This window comes from Nannobrachium achirus, assembly GCF_963921795.1.
Source record: "Nannobrachium achirus genome assembly, chromosome: 3".
NCBI lineage: Eukaryota > Metazoa > Chordata > Actinopteri > Myctophiformes > Myctophidae > Nannobrachium > Nannobrachium achirus.
Genome location: NC_137812.1, coordinates 4,328,453 through 4,346,119, shown reverse-complemented (window position 1 = coordinate 4,346,119; position 17,667 = coordinate 4,328,453). Strand labels below are relative to the sequence as shown.

The 17,667-nt window shown below is 41.5% G+C and overlaps 2 protein-coding genes across 2 annotated transcripts in view; one reads left to right on the top strand and one right to left on the bottom strand.

Annotated features, from left to right (window-relative positions):
* LOC308281586 (uncharacterized protein) overlaps positions 1-17,667 on the top strand; it is a gene marked incomplete at its 3' end in the record, with an annotated part of 534,349 nt that overhangs the window by 273,709 nt on the left and 242,973 nt on the right. The gene's annotated exons all lie outside the window — the stretch shown is intronic.
* Positions 3,358-13,144, bottom strand: LOC308281507 (uncharacterized protein; the record flags this gene model as incomplete). The annotated part of the gene is made up of 5 exons (XM_080721725.1): positions 12,992-13,144; positions 12,054-12,128; positions 10,151-10,260; positions 4,841-8,079; positions 3,358-3,375 (listed from the first exon to the last, which is right to left on the bottom strand). The coding sequence occupies exons 3-5, from the start codon at positions 10,245-10,247 to the stop codon at positions 3,358-3,360; spliced, it is 3,354 nt and encodes a 1,117-aa protein (XP_080577851.1). The 5' UTR covers positions 10,248-10,260; positions 12,054-12,128; positions 12,992-13,144.

Below are 17,667 nucleotides of genomic sequence, written 5' to 3'. Positions count from 1 at the left end.
ATTAATTCATCAATACAACAAATGCAACTGAACTAAAGAATCTAGAAATGATATAGTATAAATGATCTCCCCAGCCCTCAGTGAGCACATGCACACGTACACAACACAGAGAAGTAACTAGTGTGTCAAGAGAGCTGCCCCGCATCTGAACTCAAGTTGTCCTCTGACTAACAGCTCAATGCTAGTCTTCAGTGTGCCCACATGCAGCTCTGCCACCGGGCTAACGCCCAGTGGCGTACCCGCGTCCGACACACCACAAAACAACAAACTAAAACAACAAACTGACAGCAAATTCACCAAAAGAAAAAATACATCAAAACAACAAACAGCGTTAAGCGCTTCCTCTTCCTAGCATGGGGGTTTCACGTAGCTCTGATGGTATCTAAACCACCCTGCCTACCTAACCTTCTCTGTCGCGTATACGCACACACTGTACTCACCAACTCCAGCTGGAGATCTCAGCCCATGACATCATTGGCAGCACAGCCGGACGACCAAACTCCCCCTCGTCAAAGACATTCAAAAATATAAACAAAATGTTATCCAAACGGAAACCAAGTCTCATTTAGCAACCAATATCATTCAATATACCTGAATGTGGGTCTCACTGAAGCTGGACACTATGTTTGCCCATGCACTTTGCAAATCTAAAAAGAAAGGATCACTTTTACAATTACACAATTATTATGTGTATGTATGTCCTTTCCACTACCACAGCAGGCTCAGTCAATCTTGACTCAAGTCATGACAATTTACAGTTTATTTGATTACATATACAATAGGCTAGTACACTTTAACAGGAGTATGGTAATTCAGGCAAACGGAAGCAGTCATTTGAGTGATTAATGCATACAGACCAGACCACCAAAGAAAACACAAATAATTAAGCATAGTGGGAAATGTACATAGTGGAGGGAGGGTTTTTAGGCATTCTCCTTCACATTGTTTTTACTGAATCTTTGTATCATTGTTTTAATTCTCTTGTAAGTGAAAACAATCAAACAAGCAAACTAATTTTCACTACGGGGGGGCAATTGCCAAGCCCTGATGCCCCAAATGACGCTCCTGAATTTAATGCCCGACTTCTTTCGTCTCTCCTGTCCTTCCGCGTACACTTCTGCCTCTTCTTTTGTGAGTTCTTCGTTATTCTCGACCTTGGATATGATATTTGCATCTTTTTTCATTTCCTCCAAAGACTGAATTCGTCTCTCGAAGCCCTCCTTGGCTTCAGACTTCTCCCCCTCGATGAGCATGTCTATGTATCCAGGGGCGGAAAGTGGATTGGGCCTCAAAGCAATCTCATCCAATCTAGCCAAACATGCAGCTGCCTGCTTCACAAGGTCCACTATCACATCCTTAAGGTTTGCAATGTCTTCCTCTTGCAGTTTAATCAAGTCTTGGACAGACATCTTTGCTTGAGTGGCTTTCTCATACTTTTCCTTCAGTGCATCCATAGTTTGCTTCTCATTCACCGTAACCATCTCAAATATGAAATTCTGGATACCATGGTCATTGAACATACAGTTGCATGAAGTACACCTTCCACTGTCGTTCATGGCTGCACATTGTTTCTTGTCCCCGTCATCTTTTATTACACAGGGGTAGTGACAAGTCTCGCTGCATTTTAGGCAGTTGGTGCTGAACCCTCCTGTGATTTTCTTTTTCTCAAGCTTTTTGACTGGAATCTCAATCTCAAAATTCTCATTTGCGCTGATGTTGGCTTCATGCTCTTGAATCTTTTGCTTCGTCATCCTGATTTCTTCAAGTTTCGCCATCTGAACTTTAACTTGACGCCGTATGTCATAGATAGCTGTCTCAAGACTTTTGCGTTCCTTAACTCTTTTACTGCCACAGAATTGAACAAAAAGCTCCATCCACTGCCAGCTAAATTGAGAATTGTCGCTCATCTTTGAAGGCCTACTGGAGAAATTTGGTTTCGACTATAAAGACAACAATTATATGGCAACGTAGAATAGAATGTCTACTTTGCAACAGAAAAAGATTTCGAGCTTTTATCTTGTTCTGTTCATTAGCTAGAAGCTGCAGAATGTGGCCTAAAAACAGCTCTTTGAGAACATAAAGCTGAGAAAAATGCATTTTTGTGAAGAATACATTTTCAGGCAGAAATCTCTCTTTAGCCTTTTATTGTTGGCTTCAGTAACATCACACCTATGATCAGTGGTTGTTTACAAACAAATTCAAAAAAATAAAAACAAGAAGAAGTGTCTTTTTACACACTTTTAGTGTGTAAGAGAAGTAAGAGCAGTAGTAAGAGCAGTGCAGAACATTGACACAGTGACATGAGCTTCAGCCTGAATCCTGCTTCAGCTTTCAGGGTTCTCTTTATCTCACTGTGACACTACATGTCTACAGAGTGTATATGTGTGTGTGCGTGCGTGCGTGCGTGCGTGCGTGCGTGCGTGCGTGTGTGTCATTCAGCCTGCACAGGGCCTGGGGCTCCATTCTGTTTCACTCCAGCCAGGCTCCTCCGGAAGGGCTCCACCGGGTCTGCTGAACTCGTACACGAGCCCATGGTCGATCTGTAAATTATACAAATACATAATTACTATAAAATACATGAAAAATAGTACACCTTCAAGCTCACAACGCGTCACAGCAGAATGCGTGACGCCCTCTCTCTCACACACACACACACACACACACACACACACACACACACACACACACACACACACACATCCTTGTGTGACTCGTACACGAGCCCATGGTCGATCTGTAAATTATACAAATACATAATTACTATAAAATACATGAAAAATAGTACACCTTCAAGCTCACAACGCGTCACAGCAGAATGCGTGGAGGTTGGGGGCCTACTATTTTCATCAAAAGGCCGTTTTAGAAATGTCAACCCCTGCCTCTCTAACATTCTATGCACTTCCTGCTTACCACACAAATATATATATATATATATATATATATATATATAGTAATTATGTAAAAACAGCATTCATGGTCTGGAGAGGGCACTTTTTACAGATGGATAAAAGGGCAGGGGCTCAAGCCCCCTTTGATGTCTATGTGAGCATGTGCATGGTGCTAAGTCTGATTTACAGAAAAAAGTTTGTTTTTTCTTTACCTATCCTTGTCCTTGGACGACCACGATGTGGAAATGAAGAAGTAGGCTCATCATCATCGTCGACTCATCATCTAAAATCATAGCCAGGAAAATATCAAATAGTTTATATCTAAACAAATCAATTTACAATTTTGACATTTAGCAAATGACTTACAATAAGTTCATATATAACATAAAATGCAGTTATAGTAAATAGTTACCATGCATTTACTGTCACAGTGAAATTCCCTTTATACCCTGTATACCTATATAAAATGTCACAATGCAACATAGCTCTGTTTACACAAAGCTGTACTCCCTCCAACTATGTTCCCCATTTTCAACAGTTTTTATTTGTAACACTTGCTTTGGCAATGTAAACGTATGTTTTCTCATGCCAATAAAGCTCCTTTGAATTGAACTGAAAAGCTACATCATCAGCTACTGATGATGATGATGATGATGACGATAAAAAGAAACCTCTCCCTCTCTCTCACACACACACGCATCGTACGCACGCACACACAAACTAAGCCAATAAATCCTAAATTCCCATCAAATAATCTTAGTAGGCTGTGCAGTGCACGTACACTACACGCGGTACGTGCACGCGCGTGATAGGAACTCCACGTGTGTCCTGAGTAGCGACAAAAACAAACAAAGCACGTGGATCCTAACTGCTTGGATCAAGTTACTGATCCGGTCCGGATACGGAAACATTTCTTGCATGTATGTGTACGTGTAAATAGCCGGATGCAGTAGGCGGGCTCTAGACCGGATCCCAATGTCGGAGTGGCAACACGTCGCAATGGAAAACCGTTACCCACTGACCATCCCCCCATCCCAGGCTTCCAGTTCCACACGGATGCTCTGTTATCACACAGTATACAACTATATACAGTACAACTATACAATACATACATGCACTGGATTGGAAGTCTTACTTTGGACAGTAGAATCGTGGCCTCTGTTCTCCGAGGGGTCTCTACGCGGAAGCCATTCTTCATTGGCCAAATCGCCCAGTTTGTCCGTCTTTTCGCGGCGGTACATGGGTCTCTGCTGCTGCGGCGATGTGAGCCCCCGGGCGGGGGGATCCATCCTACACGGGGGTCGAGCTCCGTCGGGATCGGTTTCCACAATATCACGAGGCTCTTGATCCATTTTTGGACCCCGGTTCTTCGCGACTGGCACCATCTTAGTCTGGGATCGCTTCCAATTTCGGGCTTTTGATCCGGTCGGGAGCGGATGACGTCCTACGTTCTTCAATCTTTTTATCTTCAATAACAATGGCTACAGTGATCTTTTTCTCTTCTTCATCATCATTATCATCATCATCATCGTCATCATCACGACCACCACCACCATGGGCGCTGGTCCTGGGTCACCAACACGGGTAGGTTGTGTAATCCTAATTCTAACAAAGTTTATTTCTATCGGTCAGGGGGGGTTGGGTCGCACTTCGGCGGAATGATACCAGCAAGTTGAGGCTGAGTTGGCCTAATACATCTCAATATTCTAGTACTGCTAAATACTACTACCTACTACAATTACTATACTACTAATACTATAAAACAACTGATTTCCGACAAAATGATCGCTTTTACCAACGTTTCTCTCTCTCTTTCTCTACTAACAGCCCGATGCATAAAACAATATAGTCCCTCAATGCTGCTAGCAGCTAGCAGTGGCGTCAGTTCAGAACAAGCTAAGGTATGGCAACATGACTGGTGTCTGGTGAAGACACCAGTCATGTTGCCATACCTTAGCAACAGGCACGATGAAAAGTACATTTTTATTATTTCCCCCTGTCAAGGTATGGCAGCTGCATACCCCTGCCATACCCAATTGACGCCCCTGGCAGCTAGTCGCTCTGGGCAGGCGGAGCCAGGACAGTCTGTTTACTTTTTTTTTTATGAAAGGTTTCCGGCTGTCCTCAAAATGACACAGACGACCAATTATGCATTCAAAAGTTGCGCAAGGACGACTTTTATCATAATCCATAAAAAACATCAAACGAACGAACGGGCGTATTGGCACAGAGGTCCCTGGAGGATTGGGGCGAACAGGAACGTTCAAAGCAGTATAAGAGTTAAGAACCTCCCTTGTTAGCTGCAAACTGTTGGTTTCAATTTTGTCTAAAGCTGCAAAGAATTGTTTGAAGCTCTTCATGCCCATGTTCCAAAACATTTTATCGAAGTTTTCATTGTCTTCATCTTCATCTTCATCACAGTCCCTTTCCTTTTTGTCTGCAAAAAAAGCAGAGCTGTTGAATTTGAAGTGAATGGGCAACCCTGCTTTTGTTTTAGGACATGGGACATTGGCGGCTTTTATCGCCCCCAGAACTGGGGGCAGCTGCTGGCCGTCTGCAAACGTCACCAGCATCCGAATGTTCTTTGCGATGTCTTTACCAAAAATGGACAGCACAGAGTCAAACACATACCTTTGTGTGTGTGTCAGTCTTACAAGAGCGGCCTGAGTAACGAAACACACTATGTCAATCTCACTGACAACAACGTCGGAACCGAAAAGGTTACGGATCTTCTCTGTAATTTTCCTGTCTCTTTCTATTCCACTAGTATCACCAAAGCCTGGTGTGTCAACAATGGTGAGCGAATAAGGGACTTTGAACCCCTCTTGGTGGTTCATTTTGTATGCAGTGACCTCGGATGTTTGGCTTTCAGCTTGTGACTGTTCCAGGTGTCCCTCGTCGATTAATTTAAATCGGTAATCATCATCCCAGTTTATGTTGAGGATGTAGTTGACCATCCCGTTGATGAGGGTGGTCTTTCCTGCCCCAGTTGCTCCAAGCACCATTATCGTGCGATTTCTCCTCGTGCTTTCCTTGCCAACACTGTAGCTCTTGCATCCCTCAATGTCAATTTCATTCATTTTCAGAGGTAGCTTGTAAACTGAGGGTGGCCCCGAATCGACAAGTTTGCTTTTACGTCTGTAGAATTCAGCCAGACGTTGAAATGGCTCTGTGGTCTGAATGACTAAAATGCTTTCCTTGCTTCTGCCAGCTACGCCACAGTCACATCTGACTCTAACTACATAATCTGTCAATGGTTCTAGCCCAGTAATGATGGCATTTTCAGCATTTGATGCCATGATGTTCCACTGCAGTTGTTCATGTTTCATTTCAGTGGATACTTTTGAATACTCCACACTGTAGCTCTCCACATTCACCCCGTCTGCAAGCTCAGTTGGTCGCTCCCATTTAACTGATAGTTGATCTGAATATGCTTCAACTTGAAGATTTTCAGGTGGACTTGTGGGTAAGGTTTTTATGGAGCCAGTGACTTTACTGGCTGGCCCCCTGCCAACTGGACACACTGCTCGGTATCTGAACATGTACTCTGTGTTAAGGGCCAGATTTGACACAGTGACTTCATCAGCTATGGATGCTGTCTGTTGTTGCCAGCTATCTTGTCCAGTGACACAGTACTCAATACAGTAGTGGCTGATGCCATCTGCTCCAAATCTTGGTGGGTACATCTTGAGTGTCACATTGTTATGGGTTACGTCACTCGCTGCAGGTGTTACAGGCTTTGAAGGTGGCTCAAAGTTCTCATTGGCCAGAAATCCATTCTCATAAAGGTAGATACTTGCACCCTTGTGACTCTCATTTGGTATAGCTGTCGCAAGGAACTGAATATTCTTCTCGTCCTTGTTGGCCTCCGCAAAATCAATGTAAAGCTTTGCTTTCTGTCTCAATTTCTCAGATAACTCTTTTGAAAAGTACCATTGTTCCTCTTCTACATCACGGGTATGCTGTGCAGTATCTTGAGCGTTCTCTTGTTTGGGTGTATCTTTTAGGTAGCTTGATAAGGCTGACAGATATGGTTCATCTGTTTGCAGTGAGGTGAAAGCAAAGCATACAGCTTTTTCTGTTTCTGAACTGAGTATTATTTTGTCAAATTCACTCTGACTTGAGACAACCTTTGTGTTTTTCATGATGTTAGTGAGGGAGCTTATGGTATTTATTTCTCTGTCTTTGCAGCGCATCCACTCACTCAGGTCTTTGTTGTTGAAAGGAGATGAGTGTCTTCTTTTCAGGATCTCTGCAAGCACACTTTCTTCTTCTCCTCCTCCTCTGATTGAAGGAAGTTTCTTTGCCATGGTTTTCTGAAAGTCTAGCTTGAACTCATTGCACAGATTTTTAAAAGCTTTCAGCTTCTTGCTAATCTGTGGGAACTGTTGTGCGACAGTGCTCTTTAGTGCATCATTGCACCTCAGCTCCAGTTCACCGATGTCCTCCAGGACTCTTTGAGCTTCGTTCACCAATCCAATGCTAATCTCACGGACAAGCTGAGCAGCTTTAGAATCTAAAACCTTCAAAGGCAACAGCCAGACCTTCACAGGTACAGCATTCTCTCCATTTGTTCCCAACAATTGTGGAAGACTTTGGTAGACTTGTATTGCATCCTTAAAAGACACTGGGGTGGTGTTAAGAGCAAAGTCCCCATGGAACTTGCAAGAGAATTTATCAGCTTTTGCCATGTCTGTGTCTTTCATTTGTAGAGAGCCTTTACCTTCTATTGACAAGCAGGGGATCTTATTGATTGCTACCTTCAAACTGCCTTCAATTTCCTGACGGTTCTCTTTATTAGACACTTCACGGTCAAATACAAAACAGGCTTGTGCCCCATAAAGGATACCAGTTACAACATGTGTTGCCATGCCTGAGTCAAAAACATTTGGATGATCCACATTGCCTCTTCCAAGATGATTCATTGACAATTCTTCAAACCTTGTGGTAGTTTTGTAATTGAATGTTACTCTAGCCTGATTTTGTGTAGTCTTACAATCATTGAGATATTTTGCAGAGCCTTCGACCTCCACCAGCCCAAACAAGAAACTTGCTTTCAAGGACGCTTCAACATTCAGTGATGACATTTTGTCCTCAATCGATTCAGATGCTACTATCTTAAATTCAGTGTTGTGCTTGGGTCGTTTTCTTGTATCCTTTTCCAGATCTTCGCAATCCCACAATGTTAACCCTGTAATTGAGAGAGTAAGTAGCTCTAGTTATGTGCATTGCAAATATTATTGATAGTTGTGTTTGATAAAGATTATTCATATTTGGTACACAGCTTTGGAATTCATCCAGAATATAATGAATGTTGATTGTTTCTTCCAGACCCTATGGGAAGGCCAACCTATAATAATGAATATCAGTGTCGGGATCTTAAGACTTCTCTTTTCTCGCCTTATACATTTGCAACTCTCTTAAGGCTCGAACACACTGCCCGATCTTTTGAACCGATTATGCTGTCAACAACCATTTTTGGCGCTCGCTGACAAAACCACTGATCTGACTTGAGATTTTTTCACTTAGATTTGACAAATTTTCCAATACAACATATAGGACATCAGACAAACATAAAACATTAGACAAACATATAACATAACAAAAATAACACATGATGCTGCCAAACATCTTATAAAAACTTAAAAAAGCTGAGTTAAATGGTTCACTGCTCTATTACAGAAGTATAATCCAGACATATTTCAGAACATTCTCTATAGTCGAGGACCCACATGGCCAAAAGCTCAAAGAAAAGAGGGGTACCAGTGATTTTCTGCCGTACTTTTTATTTCAGTTTTCAGGTTGTTGGTCATTAAGGTCCACAGAATGAGAGGCCTGCTCTGCCGGAAACATCGCGAAAAAAGGTTATGGCCATTTGTATATTCACTGTCCCATTGACTCCACTAGAAATATTAAAAAAAGAAAAAAAGTGTGCTTTAATTAGCATGTGAGGGGTCAAATTAGGGATTCTTCGTGATTCTGAATCCATTGCAAGCATTTGTTTTGCATGAAAAACATTCCTTGGGCAAGATATCAACCCCCCAAAACAGTCAAAAGTGATGAGTCATCACTTTTTTTTCCACTTTTCACAGTTTTGGGCTGCCGAAAAGTAACCCAAACAATGTTTTTTATGCAAAACAAATGCTTGCAATGGATTCAGAATCATGAAGAACCCCTAATTTGACCCCTCACGTGCTATTTAAAGCAGATGTTTTTAATTTTTTTAATATTTCTAGTGGAGTCAATGGGACAGTGAATATACAAATGGCCATAACTTTTTTTCGCGATGTTTCCGGCAGAGCAGGCCTCTCATTCTGTGGACCTTAATGACCAAACTAATAGATAAAACAGAAATAAAAAGTACGGCAGAAAATCACAGGTCCCCTCCCATTTTGGGGACTGGGTCCCCGACTACTAAGAGGGAGAGGAGAAAGAAAAAAATCTGCGAGCAGATCTGGCCGCGATAATAGCGCTCACTCGGCGATCCCTTTCCGAGCGATTGCTAGATATCTAGCGAGTTTGATATTTGGCTCTCTGTCGCAAACTGGACATCATCATACAATAAGAAAAAGGTGGCAAGCTCAAAATGACAAGATCCGTGTTAAATGAGAGCACAGGACAGCTGTGTGTGCTCACAGACGACATCTGTCTGTCTATATGGATAGATATATCATGGATAGGCTATAGACCTTTATTCTGAGGGTAAATTCAGGAGTCTTATTGGTAGTAATATTGCTGTTAAATAATAGGCCTAGTCTGTTTAGTAGAGGCCCCAAGAGAGGTCCACGCGCACCCCCCTTATTTTTTTTCTATCCTGGTGAAATATCTGGCAGTTTGTGATCCCTTGTGGGTGATCGATCTCATAGTGTGAAAACCACAACGATATTATGACAGCTGATTTCAAGAAAGTCACTTGTGTAGTGTGAAATACTCTAGCGATCTGATGACTCGCCGACCACGCAATATCGTACAGTGTGTTCGAGCCCTTAATCACTCCCTCAATGGATCCTTACTTATTAGTACAAATTTATTTTTCAGTCAAGTGAACATTATACAAGACTAGGTACCAGTAAGACTCCCTAAATCGGGAGATACACATACACACATTTCAGAAGGCAATGGTAGCCAATCAGGAGGGAATATGGGAAATGGGACAGATCCATGTTGATGACATGACTTTAGACATACTGTGTACCGCTTTGAGTGATTTTACCCGTAAATAAATAATTTGCCTTATGTCAAAAGGAAAAAGAACGCTTTACCTGGGATAAGTGAGTCTTGTCGGCAGTCGTAGAGCATGCCAAGACTGAAGGGTCGACCAAGAGCTGCCAGCTCTATCATTTGACTGTTACGGTCCATGGCTCACGCTGAACTGGAGAAAATAAACCTGTGTTACTTCATTCATCCTTTTAACATAATACTCACTAGCCTACATTTCATGAACACTGAATCTGGGCCTTACTTTCTGTAATTTAAAGAGGTGGTGCCATAGTTTTGTATGTATGGAGATAACATTACTCTAATAGACCCCCAGGTGTGGTTATAATATACAACTATGTCTTCCCTGTGCATTTTTGGTTAGTGAAAGCTGAAAGCCTCTGAGTCAAAAGGCCCAGTTGAAATACACTGATATAATGACATCATAATATCATCCCATCCCCTTTTTACCACTGAACTGTAGCTGTGGGTCACCACCCACCTGACAACCAGGCATAGTTAATGAGCAGGCCTCATAAAAACATAATTTTAACACTTTCTGTAGACCTTTTTGAAGAAAGAAAAATCCTCCATGTATGATGGAGGGGGGGGGGGGGGGGGGGGGGGGGATCACTGCACTCCATCTTTAAAGGACAACTCCTCCCTAAAACACTTCTAGGCTCATTTTCCTACTTATATTGATCCCAAAAGACTGTCCATGGGGTCTATTAGGCACAATTGCTCCCGTTGTCTAGTTTCCCCTGAAGAACCAAGCAGCTCTCATAGCATAGAGTGTAGGCTATAAGCCTATCGCTTTTACACTATTTGTTGTGGTCAAATAGTTTTATTTTTCATGAATGTGTTACTAGTTGTCATTACAAACACATCCATGTCATCGTTGTCCCACACAAGCCATCACACTCTGCTAAACAGATGTTATTCTCTTATGTTATTTTGCCAAGTCCCGGAAAGGATGCCCTGTGATTGGCCAGTACAGTCACTTTGATTGGCACCTGTGCCGAATGCTCACCCCAAAACATGATTCATGAGATTGTGGTGGCTTGTGTGGGACAACAAAGGCATGGATGTGTTTGTAATGACAACTAGTAAGACATTCATGAAAAAGAAAATCACTTTTGAACACAACAAATAGTGTAAAAGCGATAGGCTTATAGGCTCCACTCTATGCTATGGCAACTGCTGGGTTCTGCTGGGGAAACTGGACAACAGGGGCATTTCTGCCTAATAGACCCCATGGACAGTCTTTTGGGATCAATATAAGTAGGAAAATGAGCCTAGAAGTGATTTAGGGCGGAGTTGTCCTTTAAGTTACGGCTGTTAAATGACAGTGAAAAGTATGCAATAACCTTAAAGTGCAGGTGCTATGATTCTCCCCTCTAAAACATTATTATCTACTATTATGAGACTTTCCAAAAAGTGTACAGAAAGAGTTGAAATTATGTTTTTATGTGGCCACACCCACCAGTTCATTGGTATGCGTGGTTGTCATGGTGGGTGGTGACCCAGCTGAAGTTAGCCACACCCATGTGTGTTGGGTGAATGGTAATTAGGGGAGGGGTTGATTCTATGATGTAATAAGTATGGGTGTTTTTGGAACAGCACGTCTGACCCAGCAGGTGGCATCCTCCAGCTAAAAACCCAAATAAAAAGAGAATGCATAATTTCTCATAACAACCACACCAGGGGGTCTAATGAAGTACTGTCAACCTCCTAGACACATGAAAACCAGAAAAAGTACAAATCTATGGCACCACCTCTTTAAGGTTAAAGAAAGTGCATGGTGCAGTGTAAGCTTACACTGCACCATGCACTTTCTTTGACTGATATTCTTTCCCTGTGTTTATAGCTTTTAATGTTTTTATGATGCAATTGTGTAGTATGTGTACAAGTGACAGACTTATATTGTCTTTTACCTTGTACAAATAAATGTAAATAATTGTCTTATACCTATAGTAACCCAGGATCTGCTGTGAAAGTCAGGATCATCAAGTCTTCGTCAAGTCGTCACCAGCATCTGCTTACCTGTGATATAAAGAATCATTTCATGCAATGCAATTCATCATGCATTCAAAACGGGAGCGTGTCTCTATTTCTATATGTCATATTTTCGACAACCAAAACTAACCCTAACCTCTGTGGGGTTTATCAGCGCATTCAGCGGCTATGTTGAACTTGCAATATCACGTTATTTAACCAGGCCGAAGCCCTGGTGGAAAAGCTCTCTCTCTCTCTCTCTCTCTCTCTCTCTCTCTCTCTCTCTCTCTCTCTCTCTCTCTCTCTCTCTCTCTCTCTCTGTCACGCATATTCACTTAGACAACTCTAGACATCGGTACAGTATGTATGTATAATTTTGGTTACATTAGTGTATACAGTACATGAGTTATACAGTACTTGTGTGACTATGTTATTAGTTACTCATCGTGAGACATAACTAGTATGCACTTTGTGGACATTAGTAGCTTATCCATTGCACCTTTTGTAATGTGATTCTTTTGGACAGAGACGGAGAGTGACATATACTGTATAATCAAACATACATACATACAGTACATACAACTATGTGTCCAATTAGTTTTATTTTTATTTTTTGACAACTTGATACACTAAATCTCCTTCCAAACAAGTTGAAAATACAATTTTGTAGTGAATGTTGAAAACCGGGACATAGGCTATTAGTGTTTTAGAGATATTTTTCGGGACACCAGGACACGCAGCTTGAAAATGAGTTATGATAATATAGGCCGGGGGTCAACAACCCGCGGCTCTAGAGCCGCATGCGGCTCTTTAGCGCCACCCTAGTGGCTGCCTGGAGCTTTTTCAAAAATGTATTAAGGGAAAAAGATAGGGGGAAAATATATATAGTTTTAGTTTTAACTAGCCCTTACCCGTTCAAAGATATGAGCTCCAAAATGATGTGCAGTGTGTGGGTTATGGGATGTGCACTGTGCACACAGTATATGAGGGATGGAAAGTAACTTTAACTGGTGTTGCATGATGTAGGAGCATCAACTTAAGAAACCTGTTTCGCTTAATGGCTACAGAGATACTGTCCCCCCCCCCCCCCCCCCAGCCCGCCCGCCCGCCCACCCGCCTGCACACACACCCGCCTGCCTGCACACACACACACACACACACACACACACACACACACACACACACACACACACACACACACACACACACAGAGCTGGTTAAACATTTTGCCTCAAGCTAGATGCAGAATAGATGTGCCTCATGCTAGATGCAGAATAGATAGTAGATACACCATAAAAATGCTAATATACAGCATACAATTTGTGAAAGTGACAAACGGGCTTCACAGTTATGTCAGGTGTGTTCATATGCTTATGGTGATGCGATTTCAGATCAATTGCTCCAGCCACTGAGGAGAAACGCTGTGACAGACACTCACTCACTCAGACAGACATTCGCAAAATTATAGTATAGATATGGTTTCTGTAGGAAGACAAACATGACACAAACACTCTTAACGCTTTCCAATGCTTTCAAAATGTGTAGAATAAATCTTAAATGTAATTCTCATTATGTATTTGTAGCCAACTTAGTCATTTTGACAGTAGGCTAATATACCTAATATAGACTAATAGTCGGGCAGAAACCTTGTTTCAAATTTGTATATTTTTTTTCTCGCAAAGTAAAGCCCTGCTTCATCATACAAGATATCATACAAGCACACAACGCCTCCCAACCGCGAGGCGTTGTGTGCTTGTAGATCGGCTGTTTTCACTAGTTTAGTTCATTTTGTAAATGATAAATACAAACGAAGTTTTGGACATACAAGGTTTCCACCCGACAACGACAATATACCGGTATAAAGCTTTTATAATTTTTTGTGGCTCCAGACAGATTTGTTTTTAGTTTCTTTGGTCCAATATGGCTCTTTCAACATTTTGGGTTGCCGACCCCTGATATAGGCCAAAACTATTATAATATAATCTAATGTAAACAATAACAAAGAACACCAGGAACCGATCGCGCACTTCCGGTTCCGGTTCAAAGAGTATGATCTTCTAGCATAGAGCAACGGAGCATTATAGTGACACCTATATAAGCGGACATTTTTAATTTATGAGTGGTTTTATAACCATATTAATTAGAAGCCGATTACATCGCTTTTGGCACATCTAACCATTATTAAAAAAGACGTTTTGTACACTTTTGGCATTAACGACTTCAACCCTATAGACATTTTGGCCATTTCATCTGCTATTTGCAAAGGATTTGTATACATTTTATACATTTCAAACTTGTAACAAAAAAGGGGACATTGTACTAAGTACTTTCTACTTTTGGTCCTTTAAGTACATTTTGATAACAATACCTTGGTACTTTTGTTTTGCTAAAGTGACATTTGAATTCCAGACGTTTACTTGTAACAAAGTATTCCTACAATGCAGTATTAATACTTTTACATCTTAATTATACTGCTGCTCCTCTTATGCAGATCCTTCTGGTTAGATTGTTACACTCAGAGTTTAACCCATTTAGAACGGGTACACATTATTGTGTATCATTATTTTATGCTTTAACTATTGAAAAAATAACAGATATACAAGCTCACAACGCGGCACCGAGTGCCGCGCTGTGAGCTCGTAGATCTGCTATTTTTGAAGAATTGTGAAAATTCGAATTTTGACCCGATTCTATAAGTGTCTTTTGAATCCTTCTAAGGTTTTTTGAAACACCTGTTTCTGTGTCAGCAATCTGGCCAGCCATCGTCAAAGAAAACTTCCTTTTCACTTAACTGGAGCTCAGTTAGTCTGTTCTTGAGAGACTACTATGTCAGTGGTTCTCAAACCTTTTCATGTCAAGGACCCCCAAAATGATATTTATTTGGCCACGGACCCCCATCTCAAAATATCTAGTTCCAGGAACCACCCAGAAGCAAAATTTGAGTTACAAACATTTGCTTTAAAAATACATATATTCAAAGATTTGCACACATTTTCACGACTTTTTCAAAAATAGCAGATCTACAAGCTCGCAGCGCGGCACTCAGGAGAGATAGAGAGAGCATGGCACTGCATCTTTAAGGAACTCCAAAATAAAATAAATTAAATAGGACATAGGACACTTTGGTAAAGGTTTGGATTGTGTAATTACCTTGTCATAGTGTAACTAGTTAAATTGGCAAATTATATCGCTCTGTTGCACAGTTGATTATGAATTAGTAATTAAAAAACATCTTGTCATTTACTTCCATTGTACGGTGAAACCACTCTAAAATTTAACACCTAAAAGCAAACAAAGCTCTCACAACATCACAAAATCACAACTTACATTGTTTTAGCCATTTTCTGTGGAAGAATGAAGGAAGAAGACCAGGACTGGATCCACGGATTTGGATCTATAAATAATGAAATCAACAGGAAGTTTACATTTGTATTTAAAACAACTGCGTTTAAAACATCAGACATTGTCCATGCAATAAAAGCAGACAAAGAAAACATCGGAAAATGAATATACTTAACTTACTCGGTCAATGCTTCTGATGCTCTCTCAATGTGTCACTAAATGCACAGGGACGTGTCTAAGTCTTAAATACTCATCTGTGACACGCCTCACCTCCCCCCAACCCCGTCCCTGTGCTGATAACAGCAGTTTCACGTAGAGGTAGAGATTACAGATCCTTATTTTTTTTCTCACTGTCAGCTGACAAATATCAGAAAGTGTCTCCACTGCACAGTTGTCTGACTATGATTTGATCAAAGACATGGTTGCCCACCCCTGGCCTACAACACCTGCATGGTAGACCACTACAGTAAGGCCTAATTTAGGCTACTGTTTCAAACCCTAGTTCGTGTCATTACCTAACCATTAAAGTTCTATGCTGCATGTTGTTGGAAACCTGCTGTTCCTTTTGCGCTGAACAAGGTGAGAAGGTCCATTATGTCAGAGAGAGAGAGAGAGAGAGAGAGAGAGAGAGAGAGAGAGAGAGAGAGAGAGAGAGAGAGAGTTTGTGTGTGTGTGTGTGTGTGTGTGTGTGTGTGTGTGTGTGTGTGTGTGTGTGTGTGTGTGTGTGTGTGTGTGTGTGTGTGTTCTTGTATTGGTGGTTTATGAGGTCAATAAACCTGATTACACGCAACACTATGAGGACTTTTGGAATTGTGAGGACATACACAAAGTCCTCATAATTCTAACAGTGTAGAACTGTTTCTATACCTCTAAAAGGCCCAAATACCAAGTTTCAGCTATGTCCTTATAAACCACAATTGTATTGTGAGGACTATCTCACTAGTGCCCCCAGTGGCCGGTTGAGTGCTATTGCACCCCTCATGAATAATTCACACAAGTGGCTGCTGATTGGCTGACGGCCGGATGTCCTCATAATTCACAATTATGTCCTCATAAACCACAATGTGTGTGTGTGTGTGTGTGTGTATGTGTGTGTGTGTGTGTGTGTGTGTGTGTGTGTGTGTGTGTGTGTGAGTGTGTGTGTGTGTGTGTGTGTTTGTAACCAGATTTCAACATAGTATTAACAAATAACAAATGACCAGGAAACTGCCACAACTTTTCAGTGCCACCACTGTCTAACTGATCTACACCCACCTCACAACACAAGAAGCTGACCTTGTGGACAGGTATTTGTTTATAGTATTACACATTTTGCCTGTTTGCTAGTTACCAATTATGATTAGTAGCAGCCAGTAGCGCTTTTGGGGCCGGACGGGGCTGGACGCCGTGTGGCCAATATATTTCCCACATGCACGGCAAGGATGGCACGGAACAGTGCTAGAACCATAGAGTTATAGGCTATACAAGTGACGACCATGGTAATCAAATGGCTATTCGCATAACAGGTTTACCAGGCAGGCAGTGAGTGGTGGGCTTGCACATACCCTCCTATTCATATGGATAGGCTACTTTAACACCTACTGTAGGTTTCCAGCGGTGACTGTATGTGCATTGTGCGTGTCTCAGGCTACCTGGCTCCATTACTGTGATAGATGAGATTTGTTCAAAGCAAACTTTTAGTTAGCACGCACACATCTAAAGGCGCGCATGCATGTGACGTCAATAAATGACCGTCCGCCCTGAAAAGAAAACCCCAAAGCACCACTGGTAGCAGCTCTGCACAGTCATGTATGCTGATCAGCGTAGCTCCTATATACAGTATCACATGACATCACATCATGACCATGACATCATGTACAGTACATATGAGTTAAAGTTAACTCCGACATACAGGAGTAGGCAGGCACCCAGGCACTATTTTTACCCTTGGGTAAAAATGCTAATTAAGTTCAAGCCTACAGATAATTTTGGTCACTTTATCATCTAATCAGGCTTTTATGAACACCCTGAACAGTTTTTAATATTTAGATATTTGATGTAAATGTTATCTTTCCCCCCAGGCTCAGGGCCTCTCCACATACACACCCATTGTAACTTCAAACTTCATTAAAAACACACACTATTTTTTTCTGGTGACTCATACTACCCTCCTAATACGTGAGCAGGCCGTGTTTTCTCAATAACCCTTTTCATTTATTTTTAATAATTCTTTGGGAAAATTTGAAAAATTAATTACAAAATAAAA